At 35.1% G+C, this 25,846-nt stretch overlaps 1 protein-coding gene across 1 annotated transcript in view; it reads left to right on the top strand.

Moving 5' to 3' along the window:
- LOC129265137 (protein numb-like) overlaps positions 1-25,846 on the top strand; it is a 65,921-nt gene that overhangs the window by 15,548 nt on the left and 24,527 nt on the right. The window contains exons 2-4 of the mRNA XM_064101677.1: positions 13,947-14,229; positions 20,844-20,918; positions 24,208-24,282. Of these exons, the coding sequence (XP_063957747.1) occupies positions 13,947-14,229; positions 20,844-20,918; positions 24,208-24,282 (433 nt within the window). The remainder of the gene's footprint in view (positions 1-13,946; positions 14,230-20,843; positions 20,919-24,207; positions 24,283-25,846) is intronic.

Below are 25,846 nucleotides of genomic sequence, written 5' to 3'. Positions count from 1 at the left end.
TTGGACATAAGAGTAATCAAGTATCACTGAACACCCTGTGCGAGTTTCAGGTCACATGACTAAGGTCAAAAGTCATTTAGGGTCAATGAACTTTGGCCATGTTGGGTTTTTTTTAATGACCATTGTAATTTTGAAAGTTTATGGATCTAGTTCATGAAACAGACATAAGGGTAATCAAGTATAAATTATTGTTTTGCACACATTTTAGATCACATGATCATGTTAAAAGGTCATTTTGGGTCAGTGGACATAGTATTTTATTATCATATGTATGTTTTCTTTTGTGAATAATTATTCAATAGCCGTCTCAAAGTCAGCACTACTGCTATATATCGAATCACGTAATACAGGCAAGACTGCCAGAGGCATTTCACTTGTTTCTTTTTGTCTTCTTCTTGGGTTATGATCTTCATATTATTCAAAACAAATTTGAGATACATGTATATACATATAGATCTATAGAATTTTCAAGTTGTCATGTACATTGTAGCTTTTATACTGAATATGTGTCTGTTGTACAATGTAAGTGTACATAGACAGTGTAATCCCACACGTGATAAAGAAACTTTCAAAAGGAAATGCCAATTGATAGTACTTACAACATAGTAATTCAAATATTGTGTAGATATTGTAAGTATCAGTTTCTAGTCAAGTTCTATAAAGCCAGTAAGTGTCACCTAAAACTGTGAACTTAACATTGAACTTTGGTTTATTGTAAGATAATCTTACCCGGCCTTAAAGGGTCATTATAATTTATTGATGGTATTCATTTTATGATAGCTGATAATTAATGTCCTCTAAAACGATTGATAAAACTCATGATATTCATTATTTCTTCCTGAATTTGAAAGGTAATATTGTCCAAATTTAATCAATATACTCTTGTGAATTTTTCTCCTGTTCACCTTTGAATGTACCAGTACTAGTATTTATTTAAATAGATAGAAATAAAATGGGTACAACAGGCTGAAAATTATGCAATTTGAAATAGATAGCATAAAATCAAACAAAACACTGAACATTTCATTGAATATATTGGATGAGGAATATGTCACAAGGTAACAAAGTTAATACACTGTACATGTACATGTACATGCATGACAATTCAAGTTTTGCATCATTTCATTGAAACAGTTATATGGTAACTTCTAGCATGTCCTCATTAATATGCAATGAGCAAATGAGGATGCAATTTTTCACTTACTCTTTTGTATTTTCTTATAAGAATAATGTTTATTCAGTTTTTGTCCACCAAGAATGTTGAAATAGCACAAATGATCTATGCTCCTGGTATTGTCCAAGCAAGGTGATGAAGTAGCAATCAAACATTCTTTGAATATCATGACTCATAATGAATAATATAGTGTACACAAAGTAAACAGTATGGTAGTCCACCCAGTGAGTGATGGGAAAACCAGAATAATGCAATTTACCAAGGCCAGATGTCAGACTTGTAACTGTGTAAACATGAACAATACGTCAACTGTTTGCTTCAATAATGATCGATTCATTTTTTTTAAATAGATGATTATGTAATTTGTCATGTTAAACAGAGAATAAAGCAGCATGAGAAATATTTGAGGGCAACAGGCAAATTGCCCTCATGACAGCTCAAATCACCCCTAACCCCCCCCTAATTGAATGCTTGGGGCAACTTAAAGAGTTACCCCAAGCATTCAATTAGGGGGCTGAAGGCATATTCAAGAATATTTCAGTATTCTATATCCGCCATTATAGACCAAATATTTTCATTTATTGTTTCATTGCCTGCTGTTAAAAAAAGTAGCCCTTAAAGGTCAAGTCCACCTCAGGAAAATGCTAACCAGAATAAATAGAGAAAAATCAAACTAGCATACATGTAGTGCTGAAAATTTCATCAAAATCAGATGTATAATAAGAAAGTTAAGACATTTTAAAGTTTCGCTTATTTTTCACAAAACAGTGATATGCACAGCTCGGTGAGCCAGTCGATGATGTCCATCACTCACTATTTCTTTTGTTTTTTATTGTTTGAATTATACAATATTTCATTTTTTCTAGATTTGACAATACGGACCAACTTGACTGAACCATATAGTATTAAACAATGTTAATTCCACATGTTCAGGGAGGAATTAATCGTTGTATCACTTGACAATGAGGAGAAAATTAGAATATTTCATATAATAAAATACAAAAGAAATAGTGAGTGGATGACGTCATTGTCTCCTCATTTGCATACCAGCCAGGATGTGCATATAACTGTTTTGTGAAATTAAGCGAAACTTTAAAATGTCATAACTTTCTTATTTTACATCCGATTTTGATGAAATTTTCATTGTTATGCTTGTTGGATTTTTCTCTTTTTATTCAAATCAACTTTTTGTTGGGGTTGACTTGTCCTTTAAGAAATCGTCTCCAAATTCAACAATCAACCCAATGTGAAAGTAAAATAGCCCCTGAAAACAGACATTTCTTATTCTGGAAATAAAACATTCTTTTTTGCCAAACTAGGTCATTGTCATGATTTTGCTGCTGACTTTTTTTATATTCAATTCTTGTTTTACCATATTTTTGTCTCATCTGCATAGCAGAGTGAGACTAAAGGCGCCGCTTTTCCGACGGCGGCGGCGTCAACACCAAATTTTAACCAAAGGTTAAATTTTTTAAATGACAACATAACTTAAAAAGTATATGGACCTAATTCAAGAAACTTGGCCATAAGGTTAATCAAGTATTACTTAACATCCTGCCTGAGTTTCATGACACATGATTAAGGTCAAAGGTCATTTAGGGTCAATGAACTTAGACCATGTTGGGGGAATCAACATCAAAATCTTAACCTCAGGTTAAGTTTTTGAAATGTCATCATAACTTAGAAAAATATATGGACTTAGTTCATGAAACTTGGACATAAGGTTAATCAAGTATCACTGAACATCCTGCCTGAGTTTCATGTCACATGATTAAGGTCAAAGGTCATTTAGGGTCAATGAACTTAGACCATGTTGGGGGAATCAACATCAAAATCTTAACCTAAGGTTAAGTTTTTGAAATGTCATCATAAATTAGAAAGTATATGGACTTAGTTCATGAAGCTTGGACATAAGGTTAATCAAGTATCACTGAACATCCTGCACGAGTTTCACGTCACGTGACCAAGGTCAAAGGTCATTTAGGGTCAATGAACTTTGGACGAATTGGGGGTATTTGTTGAATTACCATCATAACTTTGAAAGTATATTGGTCTAGTTCATAAAACTTGGACATAAGAGTAATCAAGTATCACTGAACATCCTGTGCGAGTTTTAGGTCACATGTTCAAGGTCAAAGGTCATTGTAAGGTCAATGAACTTTGGCCATGTTGGTTGCATTTGTTGAATTACCATCATATCTCTGTAAACTGTGTATTGGTCTAGTTCATAAAACGTGTACATAAGAGTAACCAAGTATCACTGAACATCTTGTGCAAGTTATAGTAGTTTTCAAAGTCAGCACTGCTATACTGAATCGCGTGATGCAGGTGAGACCGCCAGAGGCATTCCACTTTTCATTAATTTTCACTCGACAGAAGACAAAATTTAGTTTAATTTTAAAGCTAGTACATTCTATGGAAAACAAAAAAAGTTATAAGAATGATGTAATTTTGGAAGCATGTATTTTAGGCCTACTGAGTATTGAGTTGTGTTCATGACTTTGTGTACATGTAGGCTTCAAACATACATGAACATACAGGCCTAAACTATACATGTATCTTTCCTGTAAACCACCCAGGGGGCCGTTTCATAAAGCTGTTTGTACTTTGAGAGTGACTTTTAGGCTGCGTTTATCCGACCTCAAGCCAGAATCGTGATTTGAATCATGATTGGAATCATGATTCAAATCACAAACATGAATCACAATTACTACAGAATCAGGGTTTAGACGACCTTCGTTCCAACGCTGTTTCTCCTCGGATTCGGACCGATCCAGTGCGCATCACAGTGCGCAGTTTGACCCAGGAAGTATAGGTCAACGTTGGACACTTAATTGGAGGTCGGCGACGTACATGTGATGTGACAACGTGGGGCGCGCGCCTTGGCAAGAACCGGAAATAGCTCGACACAATGACGTCATATAATCATGATTCAAATCACGATATCGTTTATCCGAACATTTTCGTACGTGATTCTGCAGAAACGTCTTTCCAAACGCCCTTTTTTTCGTAGTTCATGTTTGTGATTCTAATCATGATTATATTCAATTTCGACTAAACGCAATCGTGATTCTGCAGAATCGTGATTTGAATCATGATTGGAATCATGATTATAGGGTAAAAAAGTGGCGGATAAACGCACCCTAAGAAAGACTCTCTGTTTGCTACATGTAGGCATACATGTATGTACTATTTATGTAGGATGCAAGGCTGCAAGTTACCAGTAGACAGTTATACAGAAACATGTAGAAATTAGCATAACAAGCAGGACCCAATCTGATTATGAATTTGAGATCTGATTATGTAAATTGTAAATGCACATGTGTATGTGAATACTGTCTACACATCGTGGTTGCTGCTGGCTTGCTGCTGATGTTGAAAGGTCACCATATCCAGAGATTTTAATTCAATCTTCATGACATTTGGCATGTTATGGTAAGGCAGATCAGCTGGTGGACCAAACATGTATATTTAGGCTGCGTTTATGCGACCTCAATCCAGAATCATGATTTGAATCATGATTTGAATCATGATTCAAAACACAAACATGAATCACGATATCACAGAATCAGCGTTTAGACGACCTTCATTCCAATGCTGTTTCTCCTCAGATTCGGGCCAATCCAGTGCGCATCACTAGTGCGCAGTTTGACAGAGGAAGTTTTTCGCACGTGTTTCGGCTCTCGAAAAATCTGTTGCTTCCAGAATTCAGTCTATACCTAATTTTGTTTAATTCTATCATATAGGGTCCATATGCTTCTATTCATCTTGTTAGTTTATCCAAAATGGTGTTCGGAAGTGAATTTCAGCGTAGATCCAATTTAATATTGACACTCTATACTCAACAACAACTGAGATCATTGTCTGTCCAGTTAATTCATTTACTAGAACTTGAAGTTGAAGACATGACCAAAAAATGAAAAGTAGTGGACGATGCGATGACCAACACAGAACTTGAACATGACAAGAAATGCATGCAGAGTAATCATGTACATACAATGAGCATATAGAGAGCCTTGGAGCTTGGCAAGAGTCAAACCGAAAGTAGCCCGACACATGTGAGGTCATATATAATCATGATTCAAATCACGATATCGTTTATTCGAACATTTTCGTACGTGATTCTGCAGAAACGTCTTTCCAAACGCCCCTTTTTTCGTGTTTCATGTTTGTGATTCTAATCATGATTATATTCAATTTCGACTAAACGCAATCGTGATTCTGCAGAATCATGATTTGAATCATGATTCAGATCATGATTCTAGGGTAAAAAAGTGGCGGATAAACGCACCCTATGTGATGTACCTGTACCAGCTCACTACATAAAGTTGAATGTACTTCAGCTATAAAGGTTATATCATAATTTGGGGCATTTTGTTGGGCACTAGTTCAGTTAATTTACATGGATGTGATTAAATGAATAATTTGTGTCATTTATTAAAAAGTAGACCTGATCTCTAGTTTTATATGGATGTTTATCTTTTTATTTCATTTTTTTGCTCAAATACATGTATGTAAAAACTAGTGAGAAATATACTTGGTGTAATGCCTTTAATATTTCTCAATCAAATGACATGATATGTGATAATGTACGGATGATTAGACCATGATTGATACAATTGTTTTTATTGAAAGAGTCTACAAATGAACTTCCATGATATAAGAGCATTACCTTCTTTGATTATTTGCATCAGAGATGAAAGAAATGTCAGTCTGTTGAAACCACAATTTAGATTTAGTGTGATATGGTTCAAGTTATCTACTTTCATGTCCTTGATTATTACAGCTATAATTAAAATGTAGGCCTACATGTACATGTATGTACTTTTATTTGTGGATTCTTACTGGTAAAATTTTTTTAATTTAACAACTGTTATAATTGCCCTCTCCAGCCTCTAGCTAACCTCTTCATAATGGCAAATGGAAGGGATAGTCGACTTGTCTTCACAGCTTATTAGTTTGATTGCATGTATGCATAAAAGTTAATGGAAGTGGTTGTCAGATGTACATGTACATATACAGTACATCATTTCTTTTCCAATGTAGGAAATGGTCTGATATACCAGTAGGCCTGTAGGGCCTAATTATTTGTTGTCCAGATGAAAAAAATAATCTTTACCAATATCAACATAGTAGGCCTATTTTGCATTGAATTTATGTCATTTGAGCAAGTCAACTACATGTAGAAGTACATACTGTATACAATAAGCTCATTTGCACCAGCCCAAGTCTTCGAATTACCTTGCTATTGATAGTCAGACTACCTTGATCAAAATAATGTTGTACCCTGGTAATGGAGACAAATACCGTGTTTACACGCTGCATCGGCTCGCGGCGCAGACCCGAGAGCCGGTGCAGACTCTGCTCGCGGATTATACTGCATCGCGTTTTAAAATGCTGCCCCAGCTCGCGGGGCAAAAACACAGATCAGTGGATTAAATTTACATCATGAAACTCACGCTAATTGCCAGTGCAGAATCAGCTTTGTGTTTACACAGAGAAAAATCGCCATGTCTGCTCCAGCACGCGGTTCTGATCTTTCTATTTTGGCGAAGCAAAATTGCTTTGTCTGCATTGTGAGCCAGTGCAAGTTAATCGCATTTACAGGCATAAAATAGGCGAGTTTTCACTGGCTCTCGGGTCTGTACTGCAAGCCGATGCAGCATGTAAACACTGTAAAAATTAGCAGGACATTTTTCTGGCTTAAAGGTGAATAGTTCGGCCAGATTAATGTCTTTAAAAGGGGAATCCAACCCAAATAAAAACTTGCATTAGTTTTAGAGGAAACAGAAAAATCAGACAAGTTGATACGTGAAAGCTTGAACAATATCGGATCATTATTTGAATCATGATTCATAACACTAAACATAAATCACAATACCACAGAATCAGGGTTTAGACGACCTATATTCTAATGCTGTTTCTCCTCGGATTCGGGCCGATACAGTGCGCAGTTTGACATCCGAAGTATAGGTAAACTTTTTCGCGCATGTTTCTGCTCTCAAAAAATCAATCTTTTTTTCTTCCAAAATTCAGTCGATTATACCTCATCTTGTCTGTTTATCGTAAATGGTGTTTCAGCAATGACCCTGTTAACTCCTCAACAACTGAGATCATGGTCTGTCCAGTTAGTTACCAGGGTTAGTTCATTGACTAGAACTCGATGTTCAAGCCATGACAAAAAAAAATGAAAAGCAGTGGACGATGCGATGACCAACACAGAACTTGAAGTTAAATGCACGTGATAAGAAATGCATGCATAACAGCACACATAATAGCGCATGCCTTGAGCTTGGCAATAGTCAAACCGGAAGAAGCCCGACACAGTGACGTCATAGAATTATGATTCAAATCATGATTGCATTTATACAACCTTTTTCGTTCGTGATTCTACAGAAATGTCTTTCCAAACGACCCTTTTTCCGTGTTTCATGTTTGTGATTTGAAAGACGTTCATTTTCACTTTTTACTTAAAACGCAAACGTGATTCTGCAGAATCATGATTTAAACATGATTCAAATCATGATTCAAGGGTAAAAAAGTGGCGCATAAACACACCCTATATCTTGATAGATTATGCTTTACAAGTGCCTATTATTATCAAATTTGCAAACCCAATTCTAAATTTCTTTTTCTTTTAAAACAGCCAGCTATTTAATGAATGAATTAGCTGGTGGGGATGCACTCTTGTTTTGTCTCGGAATAATTTACACTGTAGTTGTCTACCATACCAACACATGCTATGAAAACATGCAGTCTTTCATGCTCTATAGCCCAAGGTCTCATTTCACACAAGAATCTCCACCTCCCCCCAATTCATGTAGGCTGGTGGAGAAGGGGTACAGTACTACCAGGGAAGTGTATCTTGAATCTCTAGATTTAAGATAAATACCAGTTGTGTTAACAATTTCAAATGAGTTCGAACAGAAACCAATGAAATAACCACCAAAGTGTTTGTACATGTATGTATTGTATATATAAAATATATGCCAAATAGCTCTGGAAGAAAATGTGTTATTGCTGAGAAATGAGCAAAATAAGCATAGAATTCCATCAAATGTCGGGTATTTTTCGAAGCAATATTAATACACTGTCCCACATATGCTTTTCTGTGTTAGTGATCATCAGAATTATCGACTTTGAGAATAAGATTTCATGATTTTTACAAAGATAAGTTTACATTACAGGGAATAATTTTCCTGGTATCGCATTGCAATTTGCTCCACATTTTTGAAAGACTGCTAAGCATAAAGTCTCTTGTATAGCATATTTTTACATCTAGGACTGTACATTACTACATGTAAGTTGAAAGCTTTTCTCTTATGACCAAAAATGCTATTCAAATCTGTAAATCTAAATTTCTTCCCTGCATTAATGTACCAGATCTAGATGTATGAATAGATTTTGACAATTAACCTTTATTTAAAAGACTTTCTCTAGTTTCTCATGAAATAATTGTTTGCTGCATAGGACCAGAATCTTGAGATTGAGGAAACTCAGACTAAATACATTTAGAAAGTGTACTACAGTTACTTTGTATTATAATCGAACTCTTGATGAATTTTGCATACTAATTGGATTATTTCAACCTTGTAAGCTGTATATTGGGACTCTGTGATACTTGTAAATGAGATTTCATATACAAAAAAAACATGTTTCAAATATTACAAAAAATTAGGATTCCTGGCTGAAAATCGTTGCTTTAAATCCTTGCATCCAACACAAGAAACCACAGTCTCACAGAAGATGGATTGTATGTCAGTTTTAATGAGATTTAGAGCCAAGCTGTGGGACTCATCTGAATTTGTAATGTGAAAATAATTGAGTTATTCTTCATTTATTATACATAAAAACCTAGACATGTCATTAGTATCCCTGAATAATTCATGAATCACCATACTGGTAGTATTGAGGAATTCAAGAAATGCAGGTTTAGTTTAATGCATGAAGGGGAAGTTCTCCCTGACTAAAGTTTTGCTAATAATATGAAACATTTATATTGCACTCAAACGGATGGTCCGGGCTGAAAATATTTATATCTTTATACATAGAGTAGAATTCACTGAGCAAAATGCCGAAAATTTTATCAAAATCGGATAACAAATAATAAAGTTATTGAAGTTTAAATATAGCAATATTTTGTGAAAACAGTCATGAATATTCATTAGGTGGGCTGATGATGTCAAATCCCCACTTTCCGTTTTCTTACGTTATTACATAAAATCATAATTTTTTCATTATTTCATACTTGTGTGAATAATGTCTCCCTTATAATGAAATAAATTGCAGCAATAAATATCTTATGCACTAAATCAGTTGTCAATCCAATTTTTCTAGTTCTTAGAGGAAAAAATTTGAATAAACCTTATTTCATATAATAAAATACAAAAGAACAAGTGGGGATGTGACATCATCAGCCCACCTAATCAATATTCATGACGACTCTTTTCACAAAATATTGTTTAACTTTAAAATTCAATAACTTTTTTATTTTTTATCCGATTTTTTGTGAAATTTTCGGCATTTTGCTCAGTGAATTCTATTTATTTAGCTATAAATACTTTCAGCCCGAACCATCCCTTTAATGCAGTGTTGCTACTATTACCCCGGCTTTAGCATGGAGCATACTCTGATTTAATGTAGATATTCATTGTTGCAACTCATCTTATTACAAGGGAGATATATCATTCACACATGTATGAAAAAAGGAAATAATTATGATCAACCCACCTAATGAATATTCATGACCACATTCGCTGTTTTCACAAAATATTGCTATATTTGAAATTTAATAACTTCATTACTTGTCAGATTTTGATGAAATTTTTAGCATATTGCTCGATGCATTTTACTCTATTTAAGGACGTTCCACAGTTAAAGTGAAATCCATGTCATTTTCACCAAACTTTGCACATAGATAATTAAGAACCTTAATATTCGAAATATGCAAAAATTAACATAGGTCCATGTGCTTGATTTTTTGCTATAGAGCTTCAAAGTTCACCCAAATTGATGTTCTTTAGAATTGCGCATTCAAAAGAATTTGGCATTTTTAGACCGCCCAAGTTTACTACAATGAGTTTAAACCTGTATTACTCAAAATACATGAAAAAGTCATCAAATTTCGCGAAAGAGTTAATAATTGTATCGTTAGAATAGAGAATCGATTTAAAGTGCTATTTGTTTGCAATTTTAAGTTTAACAGCACTGTCAGTTCTTTAAAATGGCGTAAAAGATAACAAAATCCCAATCTAAAAAATGTAAAATTTCAGCCACAAACTACAAACGTACAACAAATGCTGCACTTTATTTAAAATCCATGTCATTTTCACCAACATTTGCAGAGTTGTAGAGGAGGGTATACCTAAGAGGTACAAACATTAAAAAATAGGGGTTCATGTGCTTGTTTTTAAACTATCAGCATTTTTATTAGAGCAAATGTGCTTTTTAAAACACCAAAAATGCGCCGAATGCCTTGTATCTATGTGAAGAAAAAATCAAAACCACTCTACCATTTATTCAAACTCGGGGTAATATTCGTGATTCTTGGCAGCACTGCAGAGTAAAGTATTTTGAAATTGTAGAGAATTTTTTTTTGAATGGTCCATGGAATAATTCAATTTTTTAGCTTCATGAAATAACGTATCGGATCTGCAGTTAAAGTGCAGAAGATGAGAAAAATCAGCTCATACCCGCAGCTAATTAATCACCTGTTCATCCATTGTGACGTCAGCGCGCAGAGTGTAAACTATGCGCAGATCATAATGCGCACAAACATAACTGTGGAACGTCCTTAAATATAATCATTATCAGCCCAGAGCATCCCTTAAAGGAGAATGAAACCTTTAGAACAAGATAGGTTGTGTGAAAACAGAAAAATCAAAGAAACAGATCAACGAAAGTTTGAGAAAAATCGGACAAATAATGAGAAAGTTATGAGCATTTGAATATTGCGATCACTAATGCTATGGAGATCCTCAAATTGGCAATGCAACAAAGATGTGTGATGTCACTCTTGAACAACTTTCCCCATTACTTTAGTATATATTTCACTTAAATTGCATCTTTTATCACATCTATCAGTAGATCATGTGTTCTTTCTATAGGAGGGCATGTAATACAGATTTTTAAAGAATACATCATGGATAAAGAGTTTGTATCAACATTACAAAAAGCAAAAAGACATTTTGAGTGTATTTTATAGTCCATCAAAGGGAAAGTTGTTCATGTGTGACATCACACATCCTTGTCGCATTGCCAATGGGAGGATCTCCATAGCATTAGTTATTGCAATATTCAAATGCTCATAACTTTCTCATTATTTGTCAGATTTTTCTCAAACTTTCTTTGTTCTTATTCTTTGATTTTTCTGTTTCGAAACAAGCCTACTTGATCCAAAGGTTTCATTCCCCTTTAAACTTATATCGGGAAAGCCAGGATTGGGTCTCAAATTGTCTTGTCTGTATTCCTACCTGGCAAAATGAGTTTTAAGTATCTATCTAGTCCTCATCTATACCCTGTAACTTGAGAAAACACATATTTTTGTAGAATTTTTTTGGTACATTATGTAGTTCTGGAACTACATACATCATAGCAGAACATTTTGTGAAAAGTATTTAAAAAAAAATTGCCTGGCATGTAGCATGTACTGAAAGGGATGTAGTCAAGGTTAGTTCTTTTGATTCACTAGGCCTCTTGAGAAAACCCTTCTCCCCTTATATGCTTTTCACACTGCATTTCATTAACCCCATACTATCCTTAACCCCATACTATCTTTTTTTCGATTCACTGTCTTTCTTAACCCCGTACTATTGCTTAGCCGGGGTTAACGCCTTAACCCCGGGCAATCACACAGCTCATAAATATTGATGATTTTACCATGCAGAACGCGATTAACGTGCTATTTCGACTTCTGTGATTGGCTAATGCTTAGCCCCGCATTTGCTTAGCCCTGTTTCGTTTCACACTGCATCTCTTAGCACCGCAATTGTGGTGCTAGCACCACAATAAGCCGGCTAACCCTGCTCTTTTGCAGGGCCAGATAGTACCGTACTATTTACCGTGCTAGCCCACTTTGCTAAAACGTAGTGTGAAAACGAAGTGGGCTAAGCTTAACCCCGGGAAATTGGTGGGGCTAAGACCCCCCTTAGCCCCACCAATTTAGGACAAAAAGTGCAGTGTGAAAAGCATATTAGACTTTGTACACTTGGGCTGAGGCCGGCTAAGTGTGGCCTCAAGACCTGTCCGACTAAATATTTGCCTACAACATGCAAAGCCTGAGTTTTCAAATTAGCACGCTATTTCTGATCCGGCAAATTATCCCGATCTGAACAATCTCGAGATTATTTGTAATGGAGACGCAATTATCGCGCTAATTCGCAGGATTTATCTTGAGATTGCAATCCCAAGTCAACTTGGGATTATTTGCAAAATAGCGCACTATTTTACAAATTATCCCACTAATTCGCAGGTGCAGACGCACTCGGGATTATTTTATTCACGGCGTCAGACCATAATGCATCGCTCGAGCAGGGATCGCTCTTCTTGCGATGGTGGAGACGGGGATTCTTGAATCTTGAGATTAATTGCGGAGAGGGCCGATCGGGCTAAAATTTAGAGATTGAGCAAACTCGGGCTGGTGCAGCACCGCCTTACGAGTGGGTTTCATATCTCTGTAGACAGGCACTCTAGAAAACAAGCTTTGTGCTCTGTATCAATGAACTCCACTGGATCGTGGTGGACATCACAGATAATTGCCCATGCTTTGAAAATTTAACAGAAATAGATTAATTACCTGTTACTGCCATCTTGCAACATACAGGGCAAATTCAAGTGCTTAGTTATACAGTGTAGTTTGACTAGTATTTAGTGTATAGGCTTACAGTGTCTGTATCATATACTGTACAGTATGTAGGCAAACCTTGTAAAATGTAGTTTTATGAATAATCTGGAGTGAAAATAAAATATTGATACACAACATCATACAGTTGAGTTACATGTTTGTCTAATGACCTATGATGATCATTTATTTAAACATACTTTAGTCGTCCGTTGTAAAGTAACTTGGAATTTTTTTATGAACACAATTTCGGAATTTGTGTCATCGATTTTGAACATGAACTGTGTGTTTCATTTTGCACCAGTTCGGAGTTACCTCATGGGCAAATTTTGTTCAAATGACCTTTCCTTTGTTCTATTAGGATAGGCAAATTTCAAAGCAAGATATTATAATCATGCCTGATAAAGCAGGATGCAGAATTTTCAGAAATTGCAAGTACAACATACTTGGTCAACTGTTAAAACCAATGGATGCATTGTTGGTTTCCAGTGGATCTAACAAAAAACACTGAAAATCAAAAGAATAATCAAGACATCAGAGTTGGTGCATATCTCAGTGAATATTAAACCACATGCCATTTGAGTTCAAATAACCTACTGATCATGCACAGAATGGAACTACGAACTGGTCTGTTAATCAACATACAGTACAATACAAAAATTAGTGCTTGTAGTACTTTCTAAAAAATTAAAGAATATAAATATCTTGTTTGATTTGGTTTTAATAATAATGATAATAACTAGTTTTTACATAGCGCTTTTTCCATAATGGCTCAAAGTGCTTTACAGCATATCAAAGCAGATTTTCATATTCAATTGAATATTTTTGGATATATATATATACCAGCATTACCAGGACTTTTTGTTGTTAAAAACTTTGGCAAGTAATGTAATCTGGCACGGTATTCACTTTCTTTTACTTTCCTTTTCACAGAAAATTTTTCTTTGGCGGATCCAGCAGCAAGCACAAGCGGCGTAACAGTGCCGACGATTCCCACGCTGGACCGAGTACCCCTTCATCGTCATCAGTGGCATCACCTTCACCGTCACAAGGACCACAGCGTAAGAGTCGATTACGCCGCTCTCTGAGCATGAAGCGGTTACGGAGGAGTTTTCGTAGCAAGGATACGTCCTACGTGCCCCCAGCTAGCAAGCCACACCAATGGCAGCAAGATGAGAAGCTGGTCAGGGGAGGGACTTGTAACTTTACTGTCAAGGTAGGTAGTCTATAGTAAAGCTTATAAACCCAGAGCCCAGACACATTAAATATACAATCAATTGTATGTTTTTAACATGAATTATGATTGAAAACGAAATTACCAAAGATGGACATAATGAAAAACGAAGGGTGTGTTCAATGTCCTCCATTCCTGGTCATAAATTGAAACATCTTTCAAATCATGATTCGGAGGAAAATTTAAACAGAAATAAAAGATTGTTTGTAAGTGCGATCAGCTCAGATTTTATGACCTTTAGCATAGCGAATGTGCCATTAAACTAGTACTACATTAAACACAGTTGAGTTTTGAAACGTCTTTAAATTTGGTCTCGCAGTGGAAGCCTATACAAGCAGGTGCAAGAATTTACCTTTCTTGTGATGGGTCAAACTGTGCATTAAAGCTGCGCCAACGAAAGCGGGAAATTTAAAGATGATCTACAAATAATCAGCTTTATATTTTGGACACTGAACAGTGCATCGCTGATCGTGTTTGTGTTCTGTGATTTGTAATTGAGTTTTCAGTCATGATTTATGTTGCTATTTAAATTTTAAAATCGACATTGAACACACCCTTTGCCAGTCAATTAGCCGGGCAATTGTGGTGTATTTCCTGCATATTTGCATGGAAATGACATTCATCGGTTAGCTAATGAATTCACTAAAATGTGACTGTAATCAAAATGCAGTGATAACCATTGCATCAAAGGAATGCTTGTGTCCTATGACGTTGTAGGTCGATGATATTGGTCTGGATTTGTATTTTTATCTCACACTCCAACTTGGTGGTTTCAAAGTTCAGATGTTCCTTCATGTGTATGAACTGTCCAGACTCCAATTTAAATAGAGGAGGGGGGGCAGCATTAAGCATAGAAATGGACATGTACAGTATATGGAAAAAATATTTCCATGCTTTTTTTATCAGTCACTATTGCTTTAATAGCAAAGTAATGTTTCAAGTTCAAGTAGGCCTACACATGTAAACTGATTCCAGAAACATTGTCTGAATTTGGGTACTTCATTGGGGGGGGGGGGGGGGGGTCAATTTTGTGTTGGTATTAAGGTTTGTGGTTAGTTGTCTGACTTTCTTTTAGAGGTCAATTCTAAGGCTGAAGGGTAACCCCACACAGCACAAAGAGTTTCTTTTTCCTTTTTTGCTTTAAGAAGGAGTAATTGACGTAAATGAAATCATGGCTCAGATTGATGGGAGGCTTGAATTCAAGCCTTGAAGGCAGAGAGCCTGTTCAGATGTATTACCTTTATAACTAAACTTGAAAAGGAATTTACCCTGGACCATCAAGGCACATGACCTTGCAGAACAAACAATGTATACATGTATGTAGATGCACATTAGAAAACTGTTGGCCTATATACTATTGAGATTAGGTTAAGAATTTTTACCTCTACCATGCTTGATCTGAACTGAAGCACTGCCCAGTTATATCATTCTCTGGTTGCCATGTGTTCTGACAAATGATTTGTGTTAAAAAAAATTTTTTTTAGTTTAAAATATTGCTTGGATGCTAATTTTAGTTGTATGTATATGGTATACGACCATGGAATTTTTTTTTTTTTTTAACATACTGACCATAAAGGTTGGACGTACATTCGGACACATTTAAGAGCTGTATCTCCTTTGATTTAATAGCAGTGTTTTATTTTTTCCAGTATATCATAAAATGTGACCTAGGTTATCATTACACCATGACAGGACCAGGCTGCAATATGAAGAATAGAAAGTATGGGCAAAAATGTAAGGGGTCGGACGTACATCAGACAAAAGCCAGTTCTTGCACTTTCATACCCCTTTCATATTGCGCTTTTCACCGGCGAAGTTCGCCAGCGAAGGGGAAAGTGTCCAGTATGAAAGGTACAGTACACAGGAGAACTTCACCGGTGAAGTTCGCCGGCGAACTTCTCCACCTCTAGAGGTGGAGAACTTCGCCGGCGAAACTGTTTCACCCGCGAAGTTCGCCGGTGAAAAGGCCAGACTTATGAAAGCAAACCGGAGAACTTCTCCTCTTTAATGACGTCAGAGGTCAATTTTTTTCTCTCCCGAAGTCCCCTGTACCGAGATTCCACGCGCGATAGTTGCAAGCTCAGCTGAATGCTATGGCCAAGTAGATACCCTCGAACATAATTTTTTTTTATACTAACAATATTTATTGAAAAGCACTTTTTACATGTATAAAATGCGCTAAAATATAAAAACAAAGTGATATTGTTTGTTTTTCTCGTAATACTTCCAAAATATGTTGTAATTAATTTTTTAATACCTTTTTGTAATAGGTAAGAAGTAATGTTTACAATTTTCTTTTGTTTGTTCTGCACGTGCCGAGCACTGACTAAATCAAGGGAATACTGACACTGTTTACTAGATCTAGCCGTCATCTTGACAACTTTACTAACAAGTTAGATCTCCACAATTAAAGGAAATAAATAATCGTGGTGCCGCGGAAATGCCGAATGAGGCCAATCGCCCGTTGACTTTTGCCGGAGAAGAAATGTCAGTGCGAAAGGTACATTTTTTTCTTCGCCGGGGAAGTGAGGAATGTGAGGCAGAGAAGTTCGCCGGTGAAAAATGAAGCGGGCAGTATGAAAGGGGTAATCGAGTTCATGTCAAAATCTCTGTGATTTTTGTAATGCAGGTACTAAAATTCTAATATGAACTGTTAGCTAAAGGATGAATCTCTAAGAAATGAAGTAAAGAAATTGATCTAGACATTGCCTTGTTTTAGTTACAGGCTGATCTATTTGGGGTCGGAAGTACACTTTGAAGGGGTCGGACGTACATTGTGCAAAATATTTGCACACTGTACGTCCGACCCCCTTTGAAGATCAGTTACACAAAACATAGAAATTCTAAACTGGATTTTTTTTTATACATACTGTTTGGTTAGTTGTCTTTCACAAAAGACAGAATTAACAAATGAATCTGATGCTGGTGAAGAGTTATGCTGAATTAAAGTTGACATGCATTCAGACAGTGTACGTCCGACCCCCATACTGATTTTCTTACAGTTAAGCAAAATACTCCTCATATCTATTTCAAATGAGTCAGAGGGGTTAAACTGTTTTCATTTACATTTTTAGACCACATCACTAACAAAACAACACAACTATTTACACAATGCAGGATATTTTTTACTGTTAAACTTCAAGTAAAATGTATCTTTTTTAATGGTTTGCAAAAGACATGACAAAGAATTTCTTCAACATTAAAAAACTTATCCTGTTACAAACTTTTTTTAAACAAGGTGGGTTACGAACCATGAGTCTTCCCTGATGATGCAATCAATAAAACATGCAATATGACCTTTTGACCCCTTGACGACCTTTGATCTCTCCATCCTCATTAATAAATATGTGGTACTACCCACTGATAATTTGTTCAAAGTTTGAATACAATTGATGCACATAACTACCAGTAGCGAAAGTTAACTTTTGACCCTGAGAAAGCTAGAACTGACCTTGAAATAACAAAATGAGCAAAAGTGACCTTTAGACCCCTAATCAACCTTAGTAATTGCCATCTTCATCAACAAAAATTTTGTATTACCCACTGATTTTGTGTTTCAATTTTGAAAAAACTTGACGCACACACAAAAAAAAAATAAGAATTTAAACAAACTGTCAAAAAATGACTGAATGGCCTCTTATCTTTTGACTTTGAACCCCTAGATGACCTTTGACCCCATCAACACACACATGGTATTAACCAAGGATCATTTGACCAAGTGTGAACAAGGTTGATGCAGAAATAAGGAAATGAGAACAAGTCAAAATTAAATGAATAACCCTTCACATTTTCATAACTAATACCCTTTTTACACACGCTAAAATTTCCTTAACCCCGTACTATAGGTGGGGCTAAATTGCTATTTAGCCCCACCTATAGTACGGGGTTAAGCTTAGCCCACTTTCTTTTTACACAGCATTTTTGCAAAGTGGGCTAACCCCACCTTTAGTACGGGATTATTTGGCCCTGCAAAAAAGCAGGGTTATCCCAGCAATTGCGGTGCTAAGAGCGATAGTACGGGGTTAAGATCGCTAGTGTAAAACGTAAGTGGGCTAAGCGCTCCCATTCATGCCCCGCAACAGAGCCGGCCCTGTTGTCCAATCAGAGGTAAGCATAATGAATATTCATGAACAGCGAACACGGCGATGAGAAATTCCGAGTGAAGTACTTGTACTACGAATGATCGACAAATGTATTTAAAGCGCGCGCGATTTTGGATATGACCCGAATGACCCCTCAGTACGCTCGTGAATATTCATGAGCTACCACTAGTCCGGGGTTAGCGAGTTTCGTGTGTGAAAAGCAAGCATTCCTTATCCGGGTTTAGCAATAACAATTTGGCATGTGTGAAAAGGAAAAAAAATAGTACGGGGTTAGCGATAGTCCGGGGTTAAGAAAATCCTGTGTAAAAAGGGTATTACACCCCTATAGACAAAAGTAGAATAGTCTTGACACCCATGTATCATTACAGCAAATGGGCAGATTTATTTTCTATGGAGGGGCAATTGCTGTATCTGAGATTGAGGGTAAGGGGCAATTTCTTTTTTATATGGAACTTCTTTGTTTAAAATTTTTCATGTATTTGTATGTTTTTAATTTTGACTTTCTTTTTAATTTCCTGCTGGCTATTATTCAATCATAATTACCCCTAAATTCATTAAGTTGAGTGATAATTTGAGATGAAGGAAGACAGTTTTTATTGAATATGCACACAAAACACAAATAAATCATAATTTTTTTAAGATGATATCATCATATGAAAATCTACATTTTGTCAAAAATGCGTGGTATTTTTTTTTAAATTGGTCTCAAAACTTGTGCAAGACTTCAAAGAAAAAAATGATCAAACTATACAGCAATATCACCGTGTGTTAAGGTATTATCATGCAAAATGTTAAAGATGGAAGGTGATATTTGCCCCCAGTATTTGTTGGGTAAAAAATACAAAAGAGGTCATTGTTAAACTAGGTTGAAATTGAAATTTGTATTTAATTTTTGAAAGATTGATATGAGTAAAAGAAGTTAAGATATTTAAATTTTGCAAAAAAACATCTAAGCAGTGCAAGATGCAAAAAAGTTGCAAAGGGGTCGGACGTACAGGGGGTCGGATGTACAAAAAAGTTGTACGTCCGACCCCCATTTAACTTGAAATCCTGGACTAGTGGTGAGCTACCTTCTGGTGTGTATATTAAACAAACCAAGCTTGCTTTGCATCTGACTTTAGGGAAATTTGTCTGCTTTTGTTTTGCTTGTAAAAAAAAGTGTATGTGAAAAGGGGTCGGACGTACATTTGAAAGTGCCTGCTTTCAATATATTTGGTTTAAAAAATATAAGAAACATAGAAAAAACCTTACTTATTTTTTAGAAACCTGACATAATAACAATTTGGACAACATCCAACTTTGATCATTTCAAAGCTTATATAAGGTTTAAAATTTGTTGCAAACTTTAACTTTTAAAATTAGTAAAATTATAAGTTGTTGCTATGGTGACTTCAATGCCTTGCCAAAAGGAAACGATACACTGTTTAAAATTATTTCTTTCAGATTCATACATTTCAGTGTCTTACATGTAGCTTTCAAGTGATACCTAATTTGTTCTGTTTGTCGGATTTTTGAAATTTTGACCAAAAGGTTTACTATTTTATGGAACAGCCCCATGGTATTGTTCTTTTGGTTAATGGCTGATTTATTTTTGTAGCGATTTTGATTTCTACTTTAGTTTGTTGTGTTTTTTGCGTTCATACACAAGAATCCACTGTAATATGTAATTATATTGTCAAAACTCTTAAATGCTGTTTGAACGACAATTAAAATATAAATTTTTACCCATTTTGGCAACCGTTTCTGACAAATGTATATAGGCCTAGATCTAGGAGAAAAAATCTTCCCCAAATGTTGCTGAAATTTAACGTATTACATCTTTATATTCATCAAATGGCCATCTGTTCTCCATATTCCAACTAAATCAAAACATTTTCAAGGAAATATAGAAAATAGATGAGCATTGCCGTAAATCTGTGACGTCATACTATTCAAGTGGGAGATGACACAATAGATCATCCCTCCCCCTGAACAATAGGTTCACCGCTTGGATTTATGATGTATGCCAGACTACATGGGGTTAGGAAATATTTGCTAGTGTAAAAAACATAAAAGGAAAAAGAGAATTGAAAGAATTTAGTTTGAAAATGATTCCACTGGATATGATTGAGCACTCATTTGTGAAGTTATGTTGACATGTTATAACCACATGCAATGCTGATTTAGTTGTTTGAATTTAAAGGTCAGTCTTACCTGCTGTACTGTGCCAGAAAAATTATTTGATTTCTAATTCTGCATCTTTGTGTTTTATTTGGCCATAAAATGTTTGAATGGTATTTCTCTGAATTGCTGTTTCAATCATTTTGTTGGTTCTTTTTTAATAGTTAAATTGATGAATAAGATTTGTGAATTTGGTAGGCCTGGTAGTCATTTCATCATATAGACTTGTACAGGTAATAAGTTTTAGCTGTGACCTGTAAGCGAATATTGAGTTGTTTTGTTTATTTTTTATGATTGGCATTTTCCCAAACACCATATTTTGTTTCTTTACAGTATCTTGGTTCAGTAGAGGTAGGAGAGTCTAGAGGCATGCAAATATGCGAGGACGCTGCCAGACAATTGAGGATGGTAAGTCAACATGAACAAATATTCCCCTTTTGACAGTCCTTTAGCAAACTTGAAAACCCCACAGTCTAAATAATATTTGGTATGACATGAATGAATGCCCTTTGCTATAGTTGATGTCACACACATATTTAAAATATTTAATCATGTGCTGTCACTCGTGTGACCTTTTTTCCCCATAAATGTGTATTCATGTTTTTAGCCGTACATGTACTTTAATTGATTATGAAAAAAATGTACAATTATTCTACCAACAGGATATGACAGTTTGAACTTTAATACATAAATTAATAAAGAGTATTTTATTGTATTTTTCATATCTGCTACCTCTACATATATTATATATGTTTACATTGGTTATGATTTAACCACAAAAGCAGACATTTCAATTTTTATAAGCTGTCTTTTCACATTACAAGGGTTTAAAATCACTGGAAACTTGGCTAGTGCACCCATTAGGTATAGTTTAAAACTCCAGGAAATACATTGAGTCATATTTTCATGTAAATAGCACAAGCAGTTATTTGATGGCAGTTTTCTGCATCCATAATATGGCACAAATATTTTTATTATACGAATGGATGTTTTTCTCATATTAAATCCAGATGAAACTCCAAATTAAACATTTCACTCCACGCTTTTTGAAGGTTGAGCTTCATCTTATAAAATCCAATTTTCATGAAAAAGACAATGTACCCAAAAAAAAATCAAAGTTAACTGTATTCTCATTTTTTTAAATTTCATCCTAGAACTTGTTTTTTTTTCATGATGGAAATGAATATTTGATTAATAGTATGATAATACTATCTATTTTTTTTTTGGGGGGGGGGGGTGGGAAGAAAGTTGGTTTACTGTGTATGTACATGTAGAGTATTTGTTGTATTAAATTACCTTGTGAATGATAATTATATTATGTTTGAGTATATGTGCATATACATGTATATTAAAAGTAAATGCATGCCTATATTAGTCACCACAACGTTAGTTTGTATTTTTGTCTTGCCTGCATAGCAGAGCGAGGCTATAGGTGCTTCTTTTCCGATGGCGGCTGCGTTGTCAACATTGAAATCTTAACCAAGGTTAAGTTTTTGAAATGTCATCATAACTTAGAAAGTATATGGACCTAGTTCATGAAACTTGGACATAAGGGTAACCAAGTATTACTAAATATCCTGCCTGAGATTCAGGTCACATGACCAAGGTCAAAGGTCATTTAGGGTCAATGAACTTAGACCATGTTAGGGGAATCAATATCGAAATCTTAACCAAAGTTAAGCTTTTGAAATGTCATCATAAATTAGAAAGTATATGGACATAGTTCATGAAACATAAACATAAGGGTGATAGTGTATCACTGAAGATCCTGCCTGATTTTCAGGTCACATGACCTAGGTCAAAGTTCACTTATGGTCAATGAACTTTGACCATGTTGGGGGTATTCGTGGAATTTTCATGATAACTTTTAAAGTTTATGGAACTAGTTCATGAAACTTAGACATAAGAGTAAGTAAGTATTCCTGAACGAGTTTCAGGTCACATGACCAAGGTCAAAGGTCATTTAGGGTCAATGAACTTGGATGGGGTATTTGTGGAATTTCATCATCACTTAGAAAGTTTATGGGTCTACACATGTACATGTAGTTCATTACACATAAACATATTAAAGGGTAAGTATAAATGATTGTTTTTCACACGCCTTAGGTCACATGATCATTGTCGAAGGTCATGTTGGGTCAATGGACATAGTATTTTATTATCATTTGAGTGTTTTCTTTTGTGAATAATTGTTCAATACGTGTGGGTGTTTTCAAAGTCAGCACTGTTGCTATATCGAATCACATAATGCAGGTGAGACAGGCAGAGGCGTTCCACTTGTTACTCCCTAAAAATCAATGAATTCTTCATGAGGAATGGCAACACCCCTTTATGATATTAACTGAATCTGGTTTCACATGTTACATCAGAGGTGTACATGTATGGTGGATGAGTAATTACATCTCATCTGGTTTACATTTTCTGCTTGTCTTGTCATATTGATTGAATTCCTGGGTACTGACTGTACACATTATCCTGTGTCTATCCACTGTCAGCCATGGAACATACCTTCATCAATATGGGATCATTATTATTTGAATCAGATGTACATCTACAGTTTCCATACAGGTACTGCAGCAGTATTTGATAATATGAAGGCAGTGATCCCCTCGTTATGTACATTATTGTGGTATTTGAATTACTGACTGCCCTACATGTATTGAGGATTCTAACTGTCGTGTAAAAAAAAAGAAAAAATAGGCCTATTTTGTTCATGCAAGCTAACTTCAATAGATTCAACCAATTTTTTGAAGAGGTGACCAAATTAATTAATAGGAAAGCAAAATAATTCAGCTGTATGTGTAAATATTTGGAGTAAGCTTAGGTTGATGAGTATTTATCCTATACATGTACATGTATATACCTGTACTAGTATCATGAAAGACAATATTTATTTTATCAAATGTGTATTCTATAAGCTACAGCATACAGCTGTTTCATCAAATTAATGCAGAATTAAAACATTCAATATAATAAACTTTATTACTTTTTTATCCGAATTCGATAGGATATTTTTCTAATGTTTTGTATACAATTTTAATTCATTCGTTCAAGTTATATGATTTTTATTCTGGAGCTCCATTTGAAGTTCATTGCATCTCAAGTGTAAAATATCTTTGGAATTAGACATCAGACTGTGTTTCTTTCAGAGCAAGCACCTTGAGCACCTGATTTGTTGTAAACCAGCATTGTATACATGTATATCGTGTAGTTCCATGTGATATCTAGAGGCTACATATGTTTTCCTGTTGGTTATGACTATTAGATTTCAATATCTTGACACTGAACAACACCTTGGCAAATGAATGAATGTGACAATTATAACTCCTTCTTGTAATCCCATCATGACTGAAGCATCTATTGTAATGCTATCTAATAACAGAGTACCAATTTAGGGATAATCAAAAAAATATTTCATTTCCTGTTTGCCTCATCAACTTCACCACTGTCACTTGTGCCTCTAGTCAATTTAATTAGCCTCACTTTCACCCCTGCAATTTAGTTGTCACACAATATAGTTTTTATTATGCACTTTATTAAACTAAATTTCTGGACCAAACACATATCCACAAAAGAATATACGATGTACCATGAAGATTCTGTACTGATTCATTCTTCACCATGGAAACCTTCAGAATTAAATATGTATGATATTGTCAGAAAGATAATTAATTTCTTCATTTTCTTTACTACACAGAGTACAAGAAAAAAACTGCGGGCAGTTCTGTGGGTTTCATCAGATGGATTGAGAGTAGTTGAGGAAGAGAGTAAAGTAAGTTATTATGCAATGCTTTATATCCAGGTCCTGGGCCCCGTCTTACAAAGAGATGCGATTGATCCAATCAGCATTAAGTATAAGGAAATCTGTCAATGTCATTATTTTTCTTCAGGAAATTTGCACAATGTCCTTTGTCAAAAAGACAAGCACACTGAATTTTCAAGAAAAATATGATTGTATGAAAATTCATCATATCTAGAAAATATTTTGAACAAAACATGTATTTTAGATGTTGACGTTGCTGGCTTTCCATTGTTGTGGTTGATTTGATCAATCGTAACTCGTAAGACGGGGGGGGGGGGGGGGGCACTGTATCACTATATATATATATATTTTACAATTCACATAGGTTTTTTTTCTTGTTATGTACACTCCTTTTACTCCCATGTTTATCAATCCAATAAGTCACATGTTCATATGCCTGACTGTTGGTTAGGTATGTATGGTGGGTGTGGTGCATTGCAGGAATATTAAATGATACATATGCAAGGGTTATGGACGTGTTGAAATTACTGTTTGTATGTACTGTAGGCATATGTGTTGGTGAGGTGTTTGAATGGAATTGGGTGTGTTTTTGCATGACCTTTAAATCATTCATATGTAGGTCGTTAGCTTAAATAGAAAAATGCTAAATACCAGTATGCAGCAAAAAAAATGATATTGCCATTCTTGCTTGAATAGAGTCCTTTGTTGTAATATTTAATTTATGTAAGAAGTGATTGTCATTTTGTAGAGGAGTAGTAAATTAGATTCATTGACACTATTAAAAAAAGTGAGTCATTATTTGAGGCACCATGATTAGGTTCATTTCAGTTGTTCTAATTAGTGTTTGTTTTCCTGAAAAATAATTGATGTATGTGTCATGACTTTATTTCAAAGAAAAGTTTTCAAATATTAAGTAAATTAGCTCACAATGCTATCAAAACATTCAACTATATGTAGGCCTGCATTGTGGATTACTATTCACAATGAGCAGCTATTTTGTTATGGCTATTCATGTGACTAGATTTAGCATCAATTGGTTTTAGCATTAAAATTTGAGGTTAGGTGCCTGTCACATTAAAGATGTGAAAACAAAGGATCTGAAAAAAAAAAGATTTTCAGCTTTTAGGATATTGTCTGTATTTTATGTGATAAGACTTGCCTCAAGAATACTTAAATAGCCCAAGTCTAAAAAGATGTTTGATAGCTCTTCGAAAACAGGTCGGCCTATATGTTTTCCTCCCTTTTTCCCCTTTATGATTTTTAAACACGAAATCCAGCAATGCTGCAGTTTCCATTTGTTAGTGTAGTCAGCTGGAAATTGATATTTTGACCTTCATGATATTTTTATTTAGATTGATGTGAAAACAACTGACCTCAAGTTTGCAATCATTGTGGGTTTTTTTCAAGGCTTTTATATGCATGCTTATTTTATGTATTGTTAAATTTTGTTGTGTTTTAGCTTGAGAAAAGCAAGGTCTACAGATAGAAAGATACTTTACTTTGACCATGGACCTAATAGGACCATGCTTTGACACAAGTGTTGGCCGAAGTAAGGTTGGTCAGTTTAGGGATG

The sequence above is a fragment of the Lytechinus pictus genome, chromosome 7 (genome assembly GCF_037042905.1).
Source record: "Lytechinus pictus isolate F3 Inbred chromosome 7, Lp3.0, whole genome shotgun sequence".
NCBI classification, from domain to species: Eukaryota; Metazoa; Echinodermata; class Echinoidea; order Temnopleuroida; family Toxopneustidae; genus Lytechinus; species Lytechinus pictus.
This window is presented reverse-complemented; position numbering and strand designations above follow the sequence as displayed.